Raw genomic sequence first — 17,285 nt, 5'->3', positions numbered from 1 at the left:
CAAACATTTCCACTCAGCAGAAGAAAGGGCAAACAACGCAGTACCTGTGAAGTGCCCACAAGAAGCCAGAAGCCTTCATGTCAGCCTTGCCATCCTGTGAAGATGCTAAGGAAGAAATTGAGTCCAAGGGAAACACTTCCATCTAGAGAGAAGGAACAGCTGTGGGCCCTGACCCTGGATCTGTCCTATCAATCCGTGTGCCCCCATTACAGTCCCTGTGGAGGTGGGATGGGAATATGTTTTGAGTAGAGTTACCTTCATTATTTTTGCTTTCATGGGTTCAGGAAAAAATAAATAAACTATCATCCTACTGTTCCTGGAGGAGAATGTATATACACAGAGACACAGCCCAGCTGTACCACACATCAAGTGACAAACCTGGACCACCAGCAGTTGGAGGGACATTCTAAGACACGTGGTACTATGGGTCAGCCACAGCGGAAAGGATTCATTTGGAGTCCACAGAGTATGGTCTGTCCCCTATAAAGCTGTGGAATGAAGCTGCTGAGTCTCAGCAAATATTTACTGAGCACTCAACATGCCAAGCACTGCTGGGAACACTATGACGGAAGGGATAGGTCTTAGGAAAGCTGCACTGGAGCAAAGGGATAGTTCACAAAGCATAAAGTACCACAGAACCAGCTCTGGAACGCTCAGAAAAGGTGTGGGTTAAAGATAAACCAAAACATGCTGTGGTGTAGTCAACTCAGCTCTTTCAACTTCTATATCTGTTTGGAATGCTTCATAAAGTATGTTCAAGTGCCAGAGAGAGTCAGAGGTCAAGAAGCCTAAAGCATGCACACTAGATTAATGATCTTCCATCATTCTCTAAAATACAGCACAGAGGGCTGGAGAGATGGCTCAGAGGTTAAGAGCACTGACTATACTTCCAGAGGTCCTGAGTTCAATTCCCAGCACCCACATGGTGGCTCAAAACCATCTGTAATGAGATCTGGCACCCTCTTCTGTGTACATAATAAATAAATAAATCTTAAAAAAAAAAAAAAAACAGCACAGAGACAGAGACCTCTTAAGAAACTGCTTTTCAGGGTCCCATGGAGTGCCACTGTCATGTTCAAAGAGTGGACGTTGGAACCCTGATCTCACTTCTTTTAAGGCCTCAGTTATAAATAAAGTACCAAGATAAACAGCTCAACTCTTAGGCACTTTTCTGTATGAGAGGTTGCTTCTCATTTAGTTGCCACACCCAGGGTCCAGCCACTGCTCAGATTCTCAGATAACATCCTTTCAGCATTTTTTTCAAATGTGTGCATGCATAGGATAATGCAATACAACAATCACTTAAGAACCTGCTTCCCGCCAGGCGGTGGTGGCGCATGCCTTTAATCCCAGCACTTGGGAGGCAGAGGCAGGCAGATCTCTGTGAGTTTGAGGCCAACCTGGGCTACAGAGTGAGTTCCAGGAAAGGCGCAAAGCTACACAGAGAAAAACCAAAAAAAAGAAAAGAAAAGAACCTGCTTCCCAAACAACAATACCTGACTAGGTCTCTTCCTGTTTTATTTCTCCATATATTATTTGAGTTCATTCAAATACTGATGGACACTGACATAATTAAGAATGTATCTATGAGAAACTGACAGTATTCATACATCAAATGGTTTGACTGTCCAGCTAAAACAGATCCTATTTATATCAAAAACTTCAACTAACTGATTAGACAAATTTAATTTCCAACACAAAATTTAAAAGTTTAAACAAAGGGGAACAGAGCAAAGCTGTTCCATATAATGTGCACATTATTACACTATTAGGGAATTTAAACCCTATGTTTCTACAAGTCGTGCCTTTTTGTAGGCTTGTTCCTTGTTATGGCAAGGCATGATGGTGCAGAGATTGCTCCATCATATATTCTTGCTGAGGCCATTTTAGGTTTAACTAGAATATGATCTCCTTGATGGAATCTTGTGGAAAATTACCTACTCTAGTCTAGGAACCCAAGGTCAAGATGCCCCAGCTAACTAATCTTAGCTTCTATTAAACTGTTGCATGTACAAACCTCCCCCTCCAGTTGACCACTTAGCTTCTGTTACACTGCTTGCTTGCACAAAACCTCCCCCTGCAGCTGCTGAGTGAGATACCAGAGTGTGGTTTTTGCCTTTAAACACCCCTTACTCAGCCAGGCTGTGGTGGTGCACGCCTTTAATCCCAGCACTCAGGAGGCAGAGGTAAGTGGATCTCTGAGTTTGATGCCAGCTCTTCCAGGAAGAGCTTCAAAGCTACACAGAGAAACCCTGTCTCAAAAAATACAAAAACAAAAATAAAACTCACTCAGCCGGGCTATGGTGGCAGACTCTTTAATCCCAGCACTTGGGAGGCAGAGGCAGGTGGATCTCTCAGTTCAAGGCCATCCTGGTTTACAGAGTGAGTTTCAGGACAGTCGGAGTTACATAGAGAAACCCTGTCTTGGGGTGGGGGGTAACTCAGCAACCTTACCCCTGATTAGACCTGAAACCTGGGCCAAAGAAAAACACCCTGACCCTGACTTGACCCCAGGACCAGGGTTTGAAATCCAACCAATCCCTGAGCACAGAATCCCACCAATTCCTGAGCTTGCCCCAGAATAATACCACAAAAATCCCAAGTCACCCTGAAAAGCTCCATCCCCTAAAAGAAGCCCTATATAAGCTCTGTACCATGTTTGGTTTGCTACTGCTTCTCACCCTAGAGGCTGCCACCCTCCTGGATTCTTCCTTCCCAATGAATCTCTCGAGTAAGGTTTGTTATGCAGTGTGACATTTTTGCTGGAGCGGGACTCAGCTGTAACAACTTTTGCTGGAGCTGTGTAGAGCTGTAGAGCGAAGTGAAACAGAACTGTAACACTTTTGTTGGAGAATCTTTCCCCCAGCAAAGCAGAGTTGTTACACTCCAGGGGACCTAAGCAGAGCTGTAACACTTCTCTGGAGCAGAGCTCTAACACTTCTCTGGAGCAGAGCTCTAACACTTCTCTGGAGCAGAGCTCTAACAACTTCTCTGGGAAAACCCTCCCCTGCTGGAGCAGAGTTGTTACACTTGCATTGGGAACCTTTCACGGGAGCAGAGCCATAAGCTGCTACACTTACAGTGACTCTGGTATTCCTCTGGTCCAGACTGCCAGGATACCTTTCCATCTGAGCTGCAGTGCTTACACTTACTCTAAAAACTTGGGTCCTCAATACCTGAGTGTAGTACCAGCCAGCTGGAATAAAAGACTTCCAATTGGCTGTAAACTGTGTCCTGAATGGTAGTCTCTCCTGGGCTCCTCTTAATATTTTGGAGGCCCCAGCGAGATCTCCAGAGACAACCCCCCTCCCCCAACACTTAGGAGCAGCAGTAACCCCAGGAATGGAGGAAGAGTACACTGGCTGGTGAGGACTCATAGGGGGCAACCTAAAACGTCCCAGGGCCCCAAAAAAATCCTGACTAACCGTCATCAAGTGCTCCAGAGGCACCAAGCTGACATCCCCAAAGAGGGGAGGGGGAGGAAACAGTAAATCAAAAGTCACCTGGTCTGAACGCCTCCAGAGGTAAGTATGGTCTATAGGAAACACCATCTAGTTAGGACACAAGAGGGGAAGTCAGAAGCAACCTTAGATCCTATGTCTTTCTGTATGTTTCTGTCAGTTCTATCAGTTGGAGAAACAGATCTAAAATGGAAAGGACAGGGAGCCCAAGAGTGGAACTGCTGTGGCACTCGGCTCACCCGCTTCCTGCTGGCAGCCTGCTGCTGCTGTTGCTATGGCTACACTGGTATTCTGAGCAAGCCATCAGTTTCCCTGTAATAACAAAAGCTTTCTCTGGTATGAGACATCCCCCACACACCACACTCCACACCCCTACAACCCCAGCTTAAGACCTATGGCCTGTTGTTGGGGATCAGAATCTTTCTGGCTTGGCAAAGTCACATAGAGAAATCCAAAACCTCCCCCTGCAGAGGAAATTGACCTTCCCTGTCCTCTTGCTCTGGAGCACTAGCCATTGGCTTGTTTAGTCCCTTGACTCTGCTCAAGGTCCTGGAATCCTGGTCCTGTTCCCTCTGTGAAGGTGGGACCTCTCTCATGGGAGGTAGGGAGCACTGCCTTCTAAGCAGAGTGCATGCAGGAAGGAGGAAATAGTTTCCTGAGGAGAATGCTCGCTCTCGCTCTCTCTCTCTCCCCTCCCCTGCTTGCTCTAAGCACCTGGTTTCACTAGGAGAAGGGGGAAGCAATTCCCCCAAGCAGGCAGGGGAGGGGGAGTGGAAGTTCAACTACTTCCCTGTTCATGGTTTATGATGTTTCCTTATCTACCAGTGACTCACTTGTATAATTGGAAGACCCAAAACCCTCCATTTCTTCAGAGAGGCCACAGTCCCTTATCAGCTGCTTTAAGAGGGTGTTGGATGCTTTTTTGCCAAATATTGGGAAGATTAAAAGCAGCAGACAAAAAACTACCAACTTACCCAAGGTAAGTCAAGTTACTCAAGGACCTGATGAATCATCTGCTGGGTTTTTCTCTGTGAGATTAATGGGGTATTTACTCTCATAGACCCAGATGCCACCAAAAACCAGCAAGCCACTAATATGCCCTTTGTCATGCAGCTGGCCCCAAGAAAAAAGCTCCAGAAATAAGAAAGGTTTGCAGGCTGGAGAGATGGCTCAGCAGTTAAGAGCACTGGCTGCTCTTCCAAAGGACACGGTTCAATTCCCAGCACGCACATGGCAGCTCACAAACTGTCTGTACTCCAGCTCCAAGTGATTTGACACCCTCACACAGACATATATGTAGGCAAAACACCAATGCACATAAAATAAAATCATTAAAAAAGAGAAGTTTGAAAGGATGAATAGATTTCAATTTTTGAAAACTGCTCAGAAAGTTTATAACAGCCAAGATTCAACTGAAGACAGACAGGGAAAGAAACTGCCATGTGGTGATCACTGCTTAGACCATGAGAAAGGGTTCAAAAACTTACCAACATTGTTTTTTGAAGCCCTGAGTGCAGATCTGTTGGAATTCAGGCAACAAGTCTACAAAGCACCCTTCTCCAGTATGTAGATAACCTCTTCATAGCAAAACACTGAGGATGAATGCAGAAAGGTGACAGAAGCCCTTTTAGAAACCCTCCAAGTCCTGGAGTACAGAATGTGAGCCAAGAAGGCTCAACTGCGAAGTCCCTCAGATCACATACCTAGACTACAACCTAGAGGATAAGTGGACAATTTCCCATGATTGTATTTCAGCTATCCTGCATATCCCTGCTCCCACATTGAAGGAAAAAAAAAGATTTTCTGAAGGCAGTTGGATACTGCAGGATATGGATAATGGGATTTATTGAAACAGCCAAGCCCCTCTATGGCAATACCAGGGGTATACAGCCTTTGGAACGAACTGACATTAATCAGAGGAACTCTGAAGCCTTGAAAAAGACCCTGGTATCTGTCTCAACCCTGGCCCTCCCACACATCCACTTGTATGTGGGTGAGGCCAAGAGGCATTGCCTTAAGGGTCCTCATATAAACCCTGGGACCCTGGAAAAGACCAGTGGTATATCTTTCCAAGAGACTTGACCCAGTCACAGCTGGATGTATGTATATAAGGTCCATAGCTACCACCACCCTGCTGGTAAAAGCAGCTGACAAATTAACTTTTAGGGTACTAACTGTTCTGACAGCCCCACACTCTTGGCCTTCTTGAGGGGGCACCTGATAGATAAATATCTAACACCCAGGTGACCCAATACCAAGCCCTGCTTCTCAAATCAAGCCAGAATTTGGTTTGACAAGACATCACCCCAGCCAGTCTCCTGCTGGATGATGGCCCTGAAGAACCCCTGAATGACTATCTTGAAGTGACTGACCTAATCTAGTCCATCAGGACTGATCTGACTGATGACCTGTTAGTGACACCACACAAGGTATTGTTTACAGACAGAAGCAGTTTCATCCAAGACAGATCAGGTATAAATCTTTAAGCAGGGGAACCTCAGCTCAATGAGTGGAGCTTTTAGCTTTGATTCAAGCACTCTACTGGAGGAAAGACCAGGCTATCACCATATACACTGACAGACAATATGCTTTTGTCATGGCTCATGTCCATGGGACTCTACACAAGGAAAAAAGGATGTGCTAACCCAAGCAGGAAAAGAAATCGAAAATAGAGAAGAAATCTTAGCCCTAATGCTAGCTATCTGGTTACCTAAAAGGGTGGCCGTTGTTCACTGCAAAGGAAAGGACACCAAAACAGATTCCCAGAAGCCCGAGGCAACTGAGTAGCTAACTTGGCCACCCAGGAAGTGGCCCTAGAACCAGTGGGGCCTCTCCAAGGATAAACAAGGATGGTGGTTGCTGCTGGACGGCAGACCATCCTTCTCTCAAGTCTAGGAAGACAACTAGTTATGGATCTCCACCAAGCCATCTACCTAGGGGCCATGAAAACTGAACTCTCAGATGCAAGTATTATGTTCCAAATTCAGAAAGCCTGATTAAAACACCACTTTTAGATGTGCTTTAGATGTGCTACCTGTGCTCAGATAAACCTGAAAGGAGAAAGGAAGACCCTAGATGGGATCCAGGCTCAAGGAAATGGGCCAGGGAAAATTGAGTGTTAGACTTTACTGAAATCAGGCCTACTATTTTTGGCTATAAATATTTGCTGGTGTTTGTATACATCTTCTCAGGATGGGTATAGGCCTACACCACCAGAATACCAATAGTTATTAAAAAATTTCTTCAGGAAATAATCCCTAAATTTGAACTGCCTCTAGCTTCAGGGTCAAACAATGGCCTAGTCTTCATGGCCAAAGTGTTGCTGTGAGTTCAAGGCCAGCCTGGTCTACAGAGCTAATTCCAGGACAGTCAAGGCTACACAAAGAAACCCCATCTCAAAAAAAAAAAAAAAAAAAAAAAAAAAAATCTGACAAAGGTATTAAATATTAATTGGGAATTACACTGTTTATACAGGCCACAGAACTCAGGTCAAATAGTAAGGATGAATAGAACTCTTAGGAGACTGACCACATTGACCCTGGAAAGTAGTAAAATAAAAAAAAAAAGTGTCACCTCCCCTTTGCTTAGGACCTGGTGTATTACTTACCTGGGGTGGGGCTTACTCCTTTTGAAATTATGTTTGGGAGACGACCTCCCATCCCCTCCCAAACTGCAAGAAATTCCCCAGATAGAAATATCTAAATCATTTTTCAAGCCCTTGCAGGCTTTGCAGGAAGCTCACTAGACCATTGACTGAACTATGGAGGGAATCCTATCCATCTCCTGCCTCTGAACCCACCATCAGTTCCAGCCAGGAGAGTTGGTTTGGATATAGAGGATCCCTGTCCAGACCTTGGAACCTGTCTGGAAGGGACCCACCTAGTTATTCTCAACAACCCAACTGAAGTCTAACTAGTTGGTGGCATCCTTTGAGAGAAGAAAAAAAGCCACTGAGGACAGATGGACCATCATCACTTGGACCTTAAAGATAAGACTGACCAGAGTTTACTACCCAGGATAAATACCATCATTCCCAAACCTGGACATGGGAACTCAGAAAAACTAGGGATGGAAAACCCTATCTTTCAAGTGGACCTCTGCTCTCTCATGTCCCTTCCAGGGATGGAAAAATATGGGTCTAGGGGAGGGATGGGGAATCAGTAAATCAGATTGTGGGGAAGACTACCTAGAAATGAACCTTCAGGGGTTACAGTTTTATGTGTGCCTTGCCAATGGTGAGTCGTTCTGCCATGAACAAGGTACCTGTGTCATTTTCTCAAGTTACCTGGATTGCTTGAATTAACAGTTTGACTAAATGTGCCTCCTCCAACTCACTGGAAAATCACACTCCCACTCTATGTATACAGGTCTATGTTATCTCCCAGGTATGTGCACATAATGGAGAAGAGAGGAGAACTCATATTGGCCTTGACTTAATGTTAATGACCCCAATTCTGGTCCCAATTCTAGTAGGGGCAGGAATAACCAGTGCAACTGCCATAGGCACTTCAGCCTTAATTGTTGGAAACCAAAACTTTATAGAACTCAGTTCCCAGACAGACTTAGGCCTAGACCATTTAGAGAATTCTCTTTCCAGGCTGGAGAGCTAAGTTGACTCCCTTGCAGTGGTAGTCCTACAGAACTAAAGGAGGTTATACCTGCTTTTTATAAAACAGTGAGGACTTTGAATGGCCTTAGGAGAAACTTGCTGTTTCTATGCCAACCAATCAGGGTAACTAGGAAAAACCTTGCCACAGTCAGAGAAAACATAAAGGAAAGGGGGAAAAAAGGAAGACAAAGATCAGATAATAGGTATCATAGACCATTGATTTTTTTTTTTTTTTTTTTTTCAAGACAGGGTTTATCTGTGTTGTTTTGGTGCCTGTCCTGGAACTCACTCTGTAGGACCAGGCTAGTCTTGAACTCACAGAGATCTGCCTGCTTCTGCCTCCCAAGTGCTGGGATTAAAGGCACGCACCAATACTGCCTGGCGACCATTCTTATACTGATCAAGCTAACAATGGGACCCTGCATCTTCAACTACAAGGCCAACTACATCAAACAGAATAAACAGTTAAGCTACCGGTCCTTAGGACCAACTATGTCCCCTTAGAACAGGACAAGTCAATAATTTGATTCATGCCCAAAGAACTAGTTATAGTGGTATTTGCTCCACCCATGACCTTGAACTAAAGGGCTTGAAGGAGGCAGTGCTTCCTGCCATTGTACATGACCACTTATAAGAGAGGAGAGAAAGGTCCGGTGGTCCCTTCTTCCTTTTATTTATTTATTTTTTATCCTGGTGTGATCAGACTCCGGACAACCTGGGAATTGAACCGGTTCCTCTGGAACATCAGTGAGTGCTCTTAACACTGAGCCCCATGTTGGGCTCCACTTATTATGATCAATCCATGTGAGTCTATTAAATAGGTAACAGAATTTATTAAGATAGAAATTAAGGAAATACACTCACGAATACAGAACGGAGTAGACAGCTGAAGGTGACCAGATAGAATCTACTTCACAGGCAGTAGCAGGGAGCAGGGGCATGTGACCCTTCTCCCTTCCCTTATAAGAGGTCACAACAGCAGGAAGCACCACTTCCTTCAGGCCCTATAGCCCAAGGTCATGGGCGGAGCAAATACCACAACTAGTGGAGAATGTAACCAGGCAAAACAGTGCAGCGGTTCCTCCATCTTGTATTCTTGCTAAAGCCATTTTAGGTTTAACTAGAATCTGATCTACTTGATGGAGAGCCCCAAGGAAAATTATCCAACTCTATTCTAGGAACCTAAGGTCAAGATGCCCCAGCTAACTTATCTTAGCTTCTGTTAAACTACCTGCTTATGCAAATTCCCTCCTTCAGCTAACTTCTTATTTCAGCTTTTGTTAAACTGCTTGCTTGTGCAAACCTCCCCTTGTAGATGCTGAGTGAGATACCAGGATGTGGTTTTTAAGTTTAAAAACCCCCTACTTTAAACACTCAACACTACACTTGGGTCCTGAATACCTAAGTATAGTCCTAGCCAGCTGGAATAAAGACCTTCAATTGCTTGTGTTTGAGTGGTCATCTCTGGTGGGTTACACTTAGATTCATCCTGCTTTAATCTACCAGGTCTGGTTGTGTTTTAGAAAGTTCCAGAAAAGAGGATAAGGACAGGCCTCTCTCCATCTCCTACAATAGTATACTACCCTCTAGAGCCAAACCCAGAACACTCACTACCAGGCTCCACTTCAGATCTTCACTGAAGGACAGCACCCTTGTTCTCTAGTATAAAATAATACTTGTACCTGTGAGAAAACAATTTATGTGAACTAAAAATACTCCAAATTCACACACACACACACACACACACACACACACACACACACACACACACAGAAACACACACACACACACACATACAAACACACACACAGCAGAAGCCCTAATATCATCTTCACTCTGAATGCTGTTTTTCACATAGCTAAAATACATTCTGTAAACATGACTTTGCCTTGATGTTTCCCAACAGCACAAAGCTGTGTCTGTTAATATTCTGATCCCACCCCTTGGGACCCACCCTGTGTCCTGACATAGAAGCCTCTTCTTAAAGAAAAAATCCACCCCTTTCTCTCTCCCTCCACTCCCATGAGGTATGCACCCCTTGGCCCCCCTCTCTCTTTCCCTCTCTTTTTCTCTCTTCTTTCCTATCTTCTTTTTGTCTATTATAATAAACCATTTCTGTGCAGATGTAGCATCTGGGTTGTGAATGCCCACCCGCCACCCTGCTGCCTTGCACAAAGTGCATCACCCGCCAGCCCACCGCTTCATCTGGAGCTAGAATTACAAGCAGTTGTGAGGTAACTGATGTGAGTCCTGGGTACAATATGTACTCAAGCCACAGCCATCTCTACAGCTCTTGACATGTTTTTTGTTGTTGTTGTGCTTGTTTGTTTGTTTGTTTGTTTGTTTGTTTGTTTGTTTGTTTGTTTAAGACAAGGTCTCACTGTGGAGACCAAGCTGGCCTTGAACTCAGAGAGACCTGCCTGCCTCAGTCTCCCAAGTACTAGAACTAAAGATATACACCACCACACCTAGCTTGACTTGGTATTTTAATGTGAGGCTGTTTGCAACTTTGATTTGGTCTGGTTTGATGCTAGAGATAGAGCCCATAGCTTCAACAGGTGCTAAGCATGTGCACATTTAACAGTCTTGACAACCCTGGGTTCTACTTGTCCACTCAAAGCATGAAACCACCCAGCCATACACAGAAAGGAGACCAGTAGCACTCCCAGATTCCCTTTGCTCGAAAGATTTTCATAAAGATCTCAAATGCAAACATGACCAAAAGGGAAAATGAGGGTGGGGTGCATCCCTAGGTCTAATGACATCAATGTTATTTCAAACCTTGAAAGAGGCTGTGCAGCTGGGCAGTGGTGGCGCACGCCTTTAATCCCAGCAATCGGGAGGCAAAGCTAGGAGGATTTCTGTGAGTTCGAGACCAACCTGGGCTACAAGAGTGAGTTCCAGTAAAGGAGCAAAGCTACACAGAGAAACCCTGTCTCGGAGGGAAAAAAAAAAAAAAAAAAGGCTGTGCAAAGAGCTGAGTCAAGTGTCTATCTTAGAAGGGTTTGGAAAAGACATGGGTAGAGACTTGCTTTTGAATGTTTTTACTGTTGCAGAAGTCTAGCCATTAATCCTAGCACTTAGAACAAAGCAAGAGGATCACCAGTTCAAGGCCATCCTGAGCTACATGATGAATTCTAGACTAGACCGGGCTATAGATCAAGACCCTGTCTCAACACCACCACCACCCAAAAACACCTCCACTGAGAGCCTGATGGGGTGTCACTCAGGAGGTGGAGGCAGGGAATCATCAGGAGTTGAGAGCCCAGGTGAGCCACAGGGAGAACCTGTACCAAAACAAAGGAAGAAAACAAAAAACTCCCAAAGTGTCAAGACAACAAATTCTTCCTAAAAGGCACTTTCACTGGGACACCTGCACTTGAGACTGCAGCTGGAGAACTATGGCAACTAAATGCCCCATGGACTTTACACCAGATAAGAAAAACAACTCCAAATAGTCAGACTGAAGATAAGAGCTAAAGCAATAAAGCTTCACAAGTCCTAGGACTGTATCGTCTTGACCTTGGGTTTGGCAATGGCTTCTTAAAATATAACACCAAAAGAACAAGCAACAAAAGGGGGAGAAAACAAGAGCCTTCTCTAAAGACTGACAGCACAGGCTTGGGACTCCAGCACTTGGTGGGCTTACACATAAGATAGAGAGCTTGAGGCCGGACAGGTCTTAGTAAGACCCAAGAGAGAAAGAGGGAGAGAGGGACCCTTTTTGATATTCCCAAAAATACAAAGTTCCACTTATCAGGGAATCTGAGCAGAGTTCAAACTTGGAGGCAAGGGATTCCTCTCCATCATGACCACAACCCACTCTTCACCTGGGATGCAACAGGGAAGAGCCAGTCGATGGTGGGTGGTAGGAGACTGCTAAATACCCACAAATGAAGAACATAATCCACAATGGACACTGAAAATGGACCCACACAAGTGTGGCTGCACAGCTAGGGTTAGTCTGATGGCATTCAGCATTTCTTCCAGCAGCCACACACATGGTGGTACTAACTAGTTAGCTGAAACAAAATGGAGAATGTAGGTAGACTGAAGAAAATATATGCCATAAAGCGTTATGGGATGTCTTTCTGTATGCCATGAATAGGTGTGGCTCCCACTGGATAATAAATAAAGCTGTTTTGGCCTATGGCAAGAAAGCTTTGAGTCAGGCAGGAAATCCAAGCAGAGACACAGAGAGAAGAGTGGAGCCGGGAGAGACGCCAGCCTGCCAGCTGCTGAAGGAGAAACAAGATGTCAGCAGACTGTTAACCCTTGGCCACGTGGCAACATATAGATTTATAGAAATGGGTTAATTGGAGATGAAAGATCTAGCTGACCAGAAGCTAAAGCCATAGGCCATACAGTTTGTAATTAATGTAAGCCTCTGAGTGATTATTTTGTAAGCAGCTGTAAGAGTGTGGGTGGGAGAGATTCGTCCCGACTGCAGGGCCAGGCAGGACTGGAGAAATTCCTGTCTATAATCAACTATGTGCGTGACTATGAAATGAATTATTATAGAAAGTAGAAGGTTGTTTTAGAAATTCACGCTGTTGGGTTGGAGGAGTGACTTGGAAGTATATAGTTTGCCAAACATGGGAGTGACGTGGAGTTCATTTGAGAAAGAGGGATAGGGGAGAGAAGAAGGCAAGAAAAGAGAAAGAGAGGGAAGACAGGCACATATGCTTCTTCTTTTCATTTGTAAGATCCATGAACGCACTGCCTTTATTAAAAAATAAAATGAAGCATTTTTCAAAGGACAGGGAACATCAAAATGAGAACAGGATGAAATTTAAGACAACAAGCTAAGAAACAAGCAAAGATTAGAAAAAACAAGGAAAATTCATCACTCAACAGCAGAATTAAAATCCAACTTGAAGGGCTAATGGGGAAAATATACAATACACAAAGATATCAGCAATATAAAACAAACTGACGCTCCTTGAATGCTACTGGTTAAATAAAAGAGGATAGATACATGACCATGGGCACAGTGGTCAGACCATCCAGCCTGCAAACAGTAAAAACTGTCCAAAATCATACAAGGAGATACAACAGGAGACCAAAGAAGACTTGCCAAGGAGAAGGCTGCCAGACTCTTTAGGAGGCAAACTCAATCCTAAACCTAATCCAGTACATAAAGGGTGGGCAAAGGCCGACAAGCCTAAAGTGGGAGGCCACTAGGCACTCCTACCCTAGGCCCAGGAGGGAGATGTACAGTGTCGTAACAGCACACCACCTCTGCTACAGGATGCACCTGTGCCCCGTCAGCCATACAACTAGAACTCTGAGACTCAATCCTCAAGGTGAGGACATGGTAATACTGCACGCAGACCTGCAAAGACTACAGCTAGGAAGAGGGCCTGACTCAGAAAAAGAGAGATAATGAAAGCATCAAAATCAACAACTGCCAACCTGGTCTCCACACCAAGTTCTGGATGGTCTGGGCTACATAATAGAGACCCTGTACTTAAAAATTTTAAAAATGAACTCTCAGGTCAACAACATGGTTCAGTGGGTAGAAGTACTCATCCCTGTAACTTATGGTAAGAGAGTACTAACTACCAAAAGTCGTCATCTAGCTTATGTGTACAAGCAAATGCACACATACACATAAAATAATGAGTAAAAATTTTGAATTAAAAATAGCTAAGTATGGTAATGCACACCTTTGATCTCTCAGTGCTCAGGAGACAGAGGCAGGTATCTTGCTGTGAATTCAAGGCTAGCCTGATCTATGTAGTGAGTTCCAGTCCAGCTAGAGCTAGTGAAACCCTGTCTGAAAATCAAAAAATAATGAAAAATTAAAACAAAAACCATGATTGGCCAGGTGCTGTGTCAATGCCTACAGTCCCAGCATTTAGGAGACTAAGGCAGAAGGATGTCAATTTGAAGCTTGCCTAGACTGCTTACATAGTAAAGCAACAACAACATAAATGTGAGCCAGGCAGTGGTGGCACACACCTTTAATCCCAGCACTTAGGAAGCAGAGGCAGGTGGACATCTGAGTTCGAGGCCAGCCTGGTCTACAGAGGGAGTTCCAGGACAGCCAGAGCTACATAGAGAACCCGTGTCCATATATATATATGGAGTAAGTGGCAGATTCAAGTAGTCTCCATTTTATATACTCAGACAAGTATTGCACTAAAAGGCTAAAAACTAGTGTGTAAAAGCTGGAAAAAAATTTAAAAAAAAAATTTTGCATAATACCTAGGAAGCACCACTCAGATAAGTTACTAACGCAAAGGAACCATGTCTCCATGAAAACATCTAGTGACAATTCCTCAGAGGGACAAGATGACAGAACATAGCTTCTGTGGAATGCATGACAGAGTTCAGAGCTTTCCCAAATGCCAGCCTGAATCTTAAGGAGTCTCTGAGACCTCTCACTTCCAAGTTACAGGAAACAGAGGATAAAAGAACAACGTGAAAAGACCCATTAGGAAGCAATCAGAGCGCTTACAAGACAGCTGCCCTTACCTCTCAAGCCTTTACTGTCATGGTGGGGAGAAAGTGAGGGGGGAGCTGTTCTGGCTTAAAAAACTAGAGCCAAGATAACCAGCTCAACACATGAATTGACTAGTACCTGTCCTAAGAGGGAAGCCATAGAAGACACTTGGGTTCTGTCAGGGAGATGTAAAAATTATCTGGATATGTGATGTTAGTGTGTTTTAGGTGCAAAGACTTGATGTGATAGAGGAAAAGCTATGGTGTGCCTCAGAGGCACTTGCTGGGGTCTTCGGGGATGGCCTGCAGAGCACTCTTCTGCTGAACCTTCCCCAGCCTTCACTGTGGCTCCTCTCCTTCTCTCCCCACCTCTCTTCCCGGCCCTCCCTCCTGTCTCTGAACATCGTAATCTCACCCTGACTGTCTCTATAGCTGCCACATGGTGATTTGGGGTTGGGTAGAGAGAAGGAAACAGCTTAATCCAGGATAGAACACAGGGGTGGAGATGATCAGAACAAAACCCCCAAACTGGTCCTTATTCACTTATGGCATTTGCCTCAGAAAAGGGCCTCAATGCCTCATGAGAGTCATCAACCTCCTCTTCCACCCTGGTGCAGGCTGCCATCACTCCTACCCATGGGGATTGGCAGCATCCTCTCAAGCAACCATGACATGATCAATCTGGATCTTATTAAGAGACTTCTTACCATTTTTTGTTTTTTGTTTTGTTTTGTTTTGTTTTGTTTTGTTTGTTTCGAGACAGGGTTTCTCTGTGTAGCTTTGCGCCTTTCCTGGAACTCACTTTGGAGACCAGGCTGGCCTCGAACTCACAGAGATCCGCCTGCCTCTGCCTCCCGAGTGCTAGGATTAAAGGCATGCGCCACCACTGCCTGGCGACTTCTTAATGTGGCTTCCAACACAGCTCTCCAGCCTCCTTTTCCCTGTGCCTATTAACTGCTTTTAGCTGATTTCCTCAGTTCCCTTCTGCCATGGCACTTATGCATACTCTTTATCAGCCCCCTTCTTCTTTAAACAAAGTGTTCTATTTTCTTTGGATTTGGTGTGTTGCTTCTTGAATTTCATGCCTTTCCAACATGTCTTCTTTTCTAGTGCTTATAGTAATTGATGGAAATTTTCTTCTAGATGTGACTCCAGCTACATCCTACTTGATGTTGTGCTTGCTTGGTTGGCTGGTTGGCTGGTTCAGTTGGTTTGGGTTTGTTTTTTTGTTGGTGGTTGGTTGGTTGGTAGTTGGTTAGTTATTGGTTGGTTGTTTGTTGACTGGTTAACTGGTTGTTGGTTGGTTGGTTTGGTTAGTAGCTGGTTGTTAGGTAGGTAGTTGGCTGGTATTTGGTTGGTTGGTTGGTTGGTTGGTTGGTTGGTGGTTGGTTGGTGGCTGTTGTTTGGTAGTTGGTTGGTTGTTGGTTGGTTGGTTGGTAGTTGGCTGGTTGGTTGGTTGGTTGGCTGTTGGTATTTGGGGCTTTGTTTTTAGAGGAAGAGTTTCAGCCTGTGGACCCACATGTCCTCACACTCACATTCCTGCCTCAGCCTCCTGAGTGCTGGAATTACAGCTACATAGGTATTTTTTGCCATCATTCTACTCAAAAAGTATTTCTATTTTTCTTTGGCCCATAAATTACTTAGAAATAGACTCCTAAATTTCCATATCCACTCTCAGGATTTTCTTTGTATTAATTCCTGTCTTATTTAATTCCACTGTTATTAGAAAACACATTCTGGGGCTGGAGAGATGGCTCAGTGGTTAAGAGCACTGCTTGCTCTTCCAAAAGTCAGGAGACTGAGGCAGGAAGGCTGCTGTGAATTTGAAGCCAACAAGGGCCTTATAACAAAACACTGCACCTCAAAAAAGTAAATCCTGCTGTGATCTTAGGGAGGAAGAAGAGGATGTTGTGTTTTATTTTGTTTTGTTTTGAAATAGGTCTCAAGTATCGTAGGCTAGCCTAAAACTCACTATGCAGCAGAAGATGACCTTAACTTTTCGATCCTCCTGCCTCTCTCTCTCCTGGGAGTGTTAAGGGTGGTATGCCTCCAGACTGTGGATACTTGAGATCCATGTTATACTTGTGTTAATTTTTCTTTTACAAGTTTCTTACAAGTTTTTAATTCTTGAATCTGAAATCTTTTATAAACTCATTTTTTTAGTATAATACCTTTACATATGATAACTTTGGCTTTGACCATTTTATTGGATATTAAAGCTAATACATCAATTTTCTTTTGGTTAGTCCTTGCATTACTTTCTCCACTGCTTTATTTTTAATCTCTTTATATCTGTGTTTTAAATGTATCATTTTAAATAGCTTAGATAAGTTTAGTTTACGTACTCTCTCTTAGCTGGAACTTAATTCCACTTACATTTATATGATGCTGGACTCAAAACCCAGGACTTTCACACATGCTAGGCAAATGAGTACTTACTCTACTGTGCCACCTTCCCCCAACTTAATCCAAATAAGTCTATGGAAAGAACACTAGGACTTTAGACTCCTGACTTACTGTTTGCTTTCTTTGTCACACTTGTTCAGTGTCCCTTTCTTTTCTCTCTCTTTTCTTGCCTTCTTTCCTAGAGTTTATTATATCACTTTTGTTAAGTTTCAAACCCAGGAAAACCGGCTTTTGAGGTGCCTATTTAACAAATCAAAGCGGGCCTCCAGGTTCTCCCAGCATCCCTCAGTCTCTATCCCTTACAAAGAATGGCTGGCATACACCACCCTCTACCCTGAACTCTCCAGCCCAGGGGCTGCGCT

At 44.1% G+C, this 17,285-nt stretch overlaps 1 protein-coding gene across 4 annotated transcripts in view; it reads right to left on the bottom strand.

Moving 5' to 3' along the window:
* The window catches only part of Dgkd (diacylglycerol kinase delta), a 95,257-nt gene that overhangs the window by 72,098 nt on the left and 5,874 nt on the right, over positions 1-17,285 (bottom strand). Inside the window, exon 1 of one of the 4 annotated variants that reach the window (XM_028876284.2) lies at positions 4,949-6,824. The exons of the other annotated variants lie outside the window; for them this stretch is intronic. Coding sequence (XP_028732117.1) covers positions 4,949-4,954 — 6 coding nt within the window. The 5' untranslated portion in view covers positions 4,955-6,824. Of the gene's footprint in view, positions 1-4,948; positions 6,825-17,285 lie in introns of those variants that run through there. 4 annotated transcript variants of the gene reach the window in all.

This window comes from Peromyscus leucopus, chromosome 13 (assembly GCF_004664715.2).
Source record: "Peromyscus leucopus breed LL Stock chromosome 13, UCI_PerLeu_2.1, whole genome shotgun sequence".
NCBI lineage: Eukaryota > Metazoa > Chordata > Mammalia > Rodentia > Cricetidae > Peromyscus > Peromyscus leucopus.
This window is presented reverse-complemented; position numbering and strand designations above follow the sequence as displayed.